At 50.2% G+C, this 7,135-nt stretch overlaps 1 protein-coding gene across 2 annotated transcripts in view; it reads left to right on the plus strand.

Moving 5' to 3' along the window:
- Positions 1-7,135, plus strand: part of POLR2A (RNA polymerase II subunit A) — a 23,274-nt gene that overhangs the window by 8,637 nt on the left and 7,502 nt on the right. Inside the window, exons 3-19 of one of the 2 annotated variants that reach the window (XM_006922318.2) lie at positions 107-243; positions 339-512; positions 620-901; positions 1,252-1,413; positions 1,556-1,776; positions 1,955-2,087; positions 2,602-2,726; positions 2,828-3,038; positions 3,575-3,784; positions 3,870-4,038; positions 4,224-4,318; positions 4,473-4,676; positions 4,842-5,064; positions 5,542-5,725; positions 6,139-6,310; positions 6,405-6,510; positions 6,606-6,811. In XM_006922318.2, the coding sequence (XP_006922380.1) occupies positions 107-243; positions 339-512; positions 620-901; positions 1,252-1,413; positions 1,556-1,776; positions 1,955-2,087; positions 2,602-2,726; positions 2,828-3,038; positions 3,575-3,784; positions 3,870-4,038; positions 4,224-4,318; positions 4,473-4,676; positions 4,842-5,064; positions 5,542-5,725; positions 6,139-6,310; positions 6,405-6,510; positions 6,606-6,811 (3,014 nt within the window). Of the gene's footprint in view, positions 244-338; positions 513-619; positions 902-1,251; positions 1,414-1,555; positions 1,777-1,954; positions 2,088-2,601; positions 2,727-2,827; positions 3,039-3,574; positions 3,785-3,869; positions 4,039-4,223; positions 4,319-4,472; positions 4,677-4,841; positions 5,065-5,541; positions 5,726-6,138; positions 6,311-6,404; positions 6,511-6,605; positions 6,812-7,135 lie in introns of both variants that reach the window. The other variant, XM_025040104.1, reaches the window with a different exon arrangement.

Consider the following 7,135-nt stretch of genomic DNA (forward strand, 5'->3'; position numbering starts at 1 on the left):
GAGAGACTTGGGTCCTTAAAGAAAACCAGGCCTGAAGGGGGGCACCTGGAGACCTAGTTGCTGAGGTAAGAGCTGGGAGGAAAGTGTCAGGTGTGTGTTTCCACAGGAAACATGACAGAATGTCCTGGTCACTTTGGCCACATTGAGCTGGCCAAACCTGTGTTTCATGTGGGCTTCCTGGTGAAGACAATGAAAGTTTTGCGCTGTGTCTGCTTCTTCTGCTCCAAATTACTTGTGGACTCTGTGAGTGGGGGATGGGCCTTGGCCTGGGAGAGGGGTTACTTGGTGGGAGGCAGAGGAGCAGGCCCCAACTGACCCTGCTCTTCTCTGTCTCTTAGAACAACCCAAAGATCAAGGACATTTTGGCTAAGTCCAAGGGGCAGCCCAAGAAGCGGCTCACACACGTCTATGACCTCTGCAAGGGCAAAAACATTTGCGAGGGTGGAGAGGAGATGGACAACAAGTTTGGTGTGGAGCAACCCGAGGGTGATGAGGATTTGACCAAAGAAAAGGTAGGTGGGGCTGGCAGACTGTTGGGGGTGGGGGAAGCGATCAGGAGGTGGCGTAGAACGGGTGGCTGGATCTCTGGGCTCTAATGGCCCTTCTCTCTCCTTGGAAGGGCCACGGTGGCTGTGGGCGGTACCAGCCCAGGATCCGGCGCTCAGGCTTAGAGCTGTATGCAGAGTGGAAACATGTCAATGAGGACTCTCAGGAGAAGAAGATCCTGCTGAGTCCTGAGCGAGTGCATGAGATCTTCAAACGCATCTCAGATGAGGAGTGTTTTGTGCTGGGCATGGAGCCACGTTATGCCCGGCCCGAGTGGATGATTGTCACAGTACTGCCTGTGCCTCCCCTCTCTGTGCGCCCTGCTGTTGTGATGCAGGGCTCTGCCCGTAACCAGGTCAGTGGCTTCTGGATTCTGCCTCTCAGCTGAATGGCTAGGTGTCTGAGGGGAGGGAGCCCTGTGGATGGGGGTAGAGGAGTACAGAAGCCAGTGGTGGAGTGCATTGTTCATGGATGAGGGACAGATCATCTGAGTGTGAAAATACCCTGCCACGTGCTAGCTGTGTAACCTTTAACAAGGCCCCTAAGGTGGTTAAAGTTCATGAAGGTGCTTCTGTATCTGTGAAATGAGACACCAGGCCTGCTTCCCAGGGTGGTGTGAGTATGAGAGAGGCGCTGGGTGCTGGCACATGTATGCCAAGTGCTCATTGGTAACTAGATTGTGACCCTGTTGACTTCCTACCTCAGGATGACCTGACTCACAAACTGGCCGACATCGTGAAGATCAACAATCAGCTTCGGCGCAATGAGCAGAATGGTGCAGCGGCCCATGTTATTGCAGAGGATGTGAAACTTCTCCAGTTCCATGTAGCCACCATGGTGGACAATGAGCTGCCTGGCTTGCCTCGTGTGAGTCAGCATGCTCCCCACACCCTGTGCCTGAGAGGAAAAGGGATTGGGGCCAGGTTAGGGAGCCAGCATGAGGCCTCTGAGCTCTGGAGGCGGGGCCCATGCTGACTGCTGGGGTGCCCCTACCCTTGTTTCCTCACAGGCCATGCAGAAGTCTGGGCGTCCTCTCAAGTCCCTGAAGCAGAGGTTGAAGGGCAAGGAAGGCCGTGTGAGAGGGAATCTGATGGGCAAGCGAGTGGACTTCTCAGCACGCACTGTCATCACCCCCGATCCCAACCTCTCCATTGACCAGGTTGGCGTGCCTCGCTCCATTGCTGCCAACATGACGTTTGCAGAGATTGTGACCCCTTTCAACATTGACAGGTATGCCTCAGTTTAGAAGCCCTGCCTGGAGTGGTGGGGAAGACATGAGGGGAATAGACTCAGAGTGAATAGGAGGGAGCATTGAAATTTAAGAGCTAGGTTTCCACTTGGGGCTTTGGGATGAGGAGGGTGATATTTCTGGGAAGTGTTTTGTTCATTGCACCTTTTTCCTTCCTAGACTTCAGGAACTAGTGCGCAGGGGGAATAGCCAGTACCCAGGGGCCAAGTACATCATCCGAGACAATGGTGATCGCATTGACCTGCGTTTCCACCCCAAACCCAGTGACCTTCACCTGCAGACTGGCTATAAGGCATGTAACAAGCTAGTGCCTCTCTTACCTGAGCAGGAAGCTTTTTGAATGGGGGCTGACTAAACTGGGCCTGCAGAGACTGTCCTGTTTATTTGGATCCAGGCTTATTGACTCTCTTTAAAAGACTATTGCTGTCCTAGGCTAGGTTGTAGCTGCCAGCCACTGCCATTCTGGGTAGGGGTCGCACAAACCCAAGGCCAGCATGAGGGATGTAATATGGCAAGGAAGAGGGATCCAGGGAGGAACAGCAGAAGTCTTTGTTCAAAGTCTCTCTTGATTTTCTTCCCCGACTAAATTCTCTGAGGTTGATGAGTACTGTTCTTAGGTCATCTCTGATAACCTGGTATTTTAGGCCAGGGCCTGGCCCAGAGAGGGTGATTGATCAGTGTTTCAAGTGAAAAAATACCACAGTATCATCCGTTTTATCTCGAATGCATGTCATCATTAGGTCCACCGTCATTTCATTCTTAGCATTCCCTCTTGACTGAGACTTTTCCGCATTTTACCTTCCTAGGTGGAACGGCACATGTGTGATGGGGACATTGTTATTTTCAACCGGCAGCCAACTTTGCACAAAATGTCCATGATGGGGCATCGGGTTCGAATCCTCCCATGGTCTACTTTTCGCTTAAACCTTAGGTCGGTCCCCTGGCTGAGGGAAGTAGGCTGGGGGTTGGGCTACCCCACTGAGCTTTCACTGCAGGTATCTTCCCGACTCTGACTTCCCTCTTTCACTACAGTGTGACAACTCCATACAATGCCGACTTCGATGGGGATGAGATGAACCTGCACCTGCCACAGTCTCTGGAGACTCGGGCAGAGATCCAGGAGCTTGCCATGGTGCCACGCATGATTGTCACCCCCCAGAGTAATCGCCCTGTCATGGGCATCGTGCAAGACACACTCACAGCAGTGCGCAAATTCACTAAGAGAGACGTCTTCCTGGAGCGGGTGTGTGGTCCTGGAGAGGAATTCTGGCTTGAGCAGGCAGAGGGGCCCCAGGGCAGTGAGGCTGAGGTCAGGGAGGAAGAGCTGTGGTTTTTGCCCTGACTTGTTTTGCAAAACCTGCATATGAGACTACCTTTTCTGTGAGGTGGAAGGAAAGAGGATTAGAAAAGATTAGAGGCCAAAAAAGGTGTATGGCTTTAGCTCTCCATTTAATTCCGTAACATGTCATGTAATTTCAGATATTGTCTGGGAAGTAAAGATGAAGGGAAAAATAAATTACCTTGATAAAAAATTTTATCTTTTTCTTTCTTTTTACTTTCACTTATTTCCTAATCGTTAAAAGTAACTTGTGCTTAACTGTCACCAAAAAAAGTCTCCTTATGATAACACATTTTTTAATTAAAATTTTGGATAACATTTTTCTTGGCATCTCTACCTTTAAAATCTGTCTTTCATCCTTGGGCAGGGTAGCCTCCCCTAACATTCCCCAAAAGACCACAGTTCTGAGTTCCCATCTTTTCTTGCTCTTTATCTCATAGGGTGAAGTGATGAACCTCCTAATGTTTCTGTCCACATGGGATGGGAAGGTCCCACAGCCAGCCATCCTGAAGCCCCGGCCCCTGTGGACAGGCAAACAGATCTTCTCCCTCATTATACCAGGCCACATCAACTGTATCCGCACCCATAGCACCCATCCTGATGATGAGGACAGTGGCCCTTACAAGCACATCTCTCCTGGGGACACCAAGGTAGGGCCTGACTTTTGGATGTGTGGGGACAGAGTTTGAACATAGGAGCCTCAGCAAGGGCCTTGAGTGGCTGCTTTGTCTGCAGGTGGTGGTGGAGAATGGGGAGCTGATCATGGGAATCTTGTGTAAGAAGTCTTTGGGCACGTCAGCCGGCTCCTTGGTCCACATCTCCTACCTGGAGATGGGTCATGACATCACTCGCCTCTTCTACTCCAACATTCAGACTGTCATTAACAACTGGCTTCTCATCGAGGGTACGTATAGGGGCTCTTCCCAACCCTCTGAATCTTCTCTCTCCTCCTGCTTATTGCTCTTTTCTCTCCCTTTCTCCTTCCTTTTTGGTTTTGGTGTTCTTCCATCTACTTTCTTAGCTGTGATTCCATCCCGTGTTTCTTGGATGTCCAATGAAGGTGTTGCTGATGTTTCTCCTTATCTTTAGGTCATACCATTGGTATTGGGGACTCCATTGCTGATTCTAAGACTTACCAGGACATTCAGAATACTATTAAGAAGGCCAAGCAGGATGTCATTGAGGTGAGAGGGAAGGCTAGGCAAAGACTGAATAGGAACCTCTCATGGACTTTGAACTTAACATCAACAAGAGCAAAGGGAGTGTCAGAATTAGAGAGAAGGAAAATAGAACAAGGATTGATGTTTCACTAAAAACTCTGCCTTCTCTTACACCTAGGTCATAGAGAAGGCTCATAACAATGAGCTAGAGCCCACCCCAGGGAACACTCTGCGGCAGACATTTGAGAATCAGGTGAACCGCATTCTCAATGATGCCCGAGACAAGACTGGCTCCTCGGCCCAGAAATCCTTGTCTGAATACAACAACTTTAAGTCTATGGTTGTGTCTGGAGCTAAAGGTTCCAAGATCAACATCTCCCAGGTGGGGAGCCTTGTCTTTCCAGATATGGGACACATTGAAGGTTGGGAGGAGGAGGGAAGGTATGTGTTGCGGGCGGGGGGCGGGGGGGCAGTTGAGGAAAATACTGGGAACTCATATTCTTAAGGCAAAGGGAGTTAGATGCACCCCGCTTTTTATGTTTCCCAGGTCATTGCTGTCGTTGGGCAGCAGAATGTGGAGGGCAAGCGGATCCCATTTGGATTCAAACATCGGACTCTGCCTCATTTCATTAAGGATGACTATGGGCCCGAGAGTCGTGGCTTTGTAGAGAACTCCTACTTGGCTGGCCTCACACCCACCGAATTCTTTTTCCATGCCATGGGGGGTCGTGAGGGCCTCATTGACACAGCTGTCAAGACTGCTGAGACTGGTGAGGCATTCAGATCCAGGGCCCTTCCATTGGCTGGTACCAGGGAGTACCATAGACTTAGAAGCCCCCTGGGAGTAGGGAATGGGGGTTCTCAAGCTAACGTCTTCTATTTCCAGAGATATAATTTTGGCCTTTGTGGAAGGTATAGAGATTAAAGCTCAAGAGTTAGACAAGTGCCCTTGTTCTGAATACTGTATAGCATTTCAGGATAAGGGATAGAGCCTCTGGGTCTCTGTTCTAACCTATCTCATGGAGGCTGGTTCCTAGAGGACTCTGCTTGGCTTGGTGCCATCTGGCGATGGATATGGCTTTCATTATAAGGCCTTGGGGATGAGGGGCTAATAGCCGGCTCTTTGAGGATCAGGTGGGTTAAGGCACTGGAGTACCCACTAAGGCTTATCCTGAGATAGAAACGGTTCCTTGGGCTTTGTCATCCTTTTCTTGCCTTGAGTCTAACAGTTGATAACCTCCCTTCAGGGTACATCCAACGGCGGCTGATCAAGTCCATGGAGTCAGTGATGGTGAAGTATGATGCAACTGTGCGGAACTCTATCAACCAGGTGGTACAGCTGCGCTACGGCGAGGATGGCTTGGCAGGCGAGAGCGTTGAGTTCCAGAACCTGGCTACCCTTAAGCCTTCCAACAAGGCTTTTGAGAAGAAGTGAGGAGGTGGCAGGCGGGTGGTTCTCACCCCTGGGACTCAGGGCCAGAGTTGTAGGATTCCCTTCTGCACACAGATAGATTACCTAGAATGAGTCTTGCAGTGGACCTTACCTTTTATAGCCCTTTCCCCACTTGTCTGACAGCAGCTGCACTATGGGAGAGGGTGGATGGAGAGCAGAGATGAGACTCATTACCACTTTGTCCCTGGTGAAGGTACAAAGCAAGTCTAGAGGAGCTGTCACAGGTTCCACTGGCTCTCCTTGGGCCTAGAATTTATATTTTCCTGCCCAGGATTCTTGTCTCCAAAGTCCTGTTTCTGTGGGATGCACACCTTTGGGAGCTTTACAAAGCTCCTATGGGAATCAGGCCCCAGGGCCCAATTGCCCGTTGACCATGCCCTGCCATCTGCAGGTTCCGCTTTGATTATACCAATGAGAGGGCCCTGCGGCGCACTCTGCAGGAGGATCTGGTGAAGGATGTACTGAGCAACGCACACATTCAGAATGAGCTGGAGAGAGAATTTGAGCGGATGCGTGAGGATCGGGAGGTGCTTAGGGTCATCTTCCCAACTGGCGACAGCAAGGTGCGTTTGGGCAGGAAGGGATATGCTAGAGAAGTGCTGCCTCTGAGTGGCTGTCCCTGACTCATGATCCTTCTTTCCTTCCCTCTCGCTTCAGGTTGTCCTCCCCTGCAACCTGTTGCGCATGATCTGGAATGCTCAGAAAATTTTCCACATCAACCCTCGCCTTCCCTCCGACCTGCACCCCATCAAGGTAGTAGAGGGTGAGTACCTGCTTTGGGTCCTCCAGGCCAGGATGGGGTTCAGGAATCTGTTGGCCTATGGTCTAATATGCTTTCACCCTTCATTTGGCCCCCAGGAGTTAAGGAACTGAGCAAGAAGCTGGTGATCGTGAATGGGGATGACCCACTGAGCCGGCAGGCTCAGGAGAATGCCACACTGCTCTTCAACATTCACCTTCGATCCACACTGTGTTCCCGCCGCATGGCTGAGGAGTTTCGGCTCAGTGGAGAGGCCTTCGACTGGCTGCTTGGAGAGATCGAGTCCAAGTTCAACCAAGCCATTGTAAGTGTTTTATTCATCATCTCAGCCTTGTTTTTCTCCTTTGACCTATTGACTTCTCTGGGTTCTGAGAACAGCCCACCTCTGCCCACAATCACCTAATAATAGCTCTCATTCATTGAAAGATTGCTGTGTACCAAGTCTTGTATTTCAGGCTTTATACCTTTATTTCGTAGCAGTCTTAAGATGATTCTAGTAGAGATTGTTAATACCGTGTTGTAGAGATAAAAACAGCCTTGGAGAGATGGCGTGACTGTATTGTATGATAGTCAGATAGGAAATAAGTGATATGGCTAGTATATGAAATGAGAGTGTTGTTCTTTTTTT

The sequence above is a fragment of the Pteropus alecto genome, unplaced genomic scaffold (genome assembly GCF_000325575.1).
Source record: "Pteropus alecto unplaced genomic scaffold, ASM32557v1 scaffold398, whole genome shotgun sequence".
NCBI lineage: Eukaryota > Metazoa > Chordata > Mammalia > Chiroptera > Pteropodidae > Pteropus > Pteropus alecto.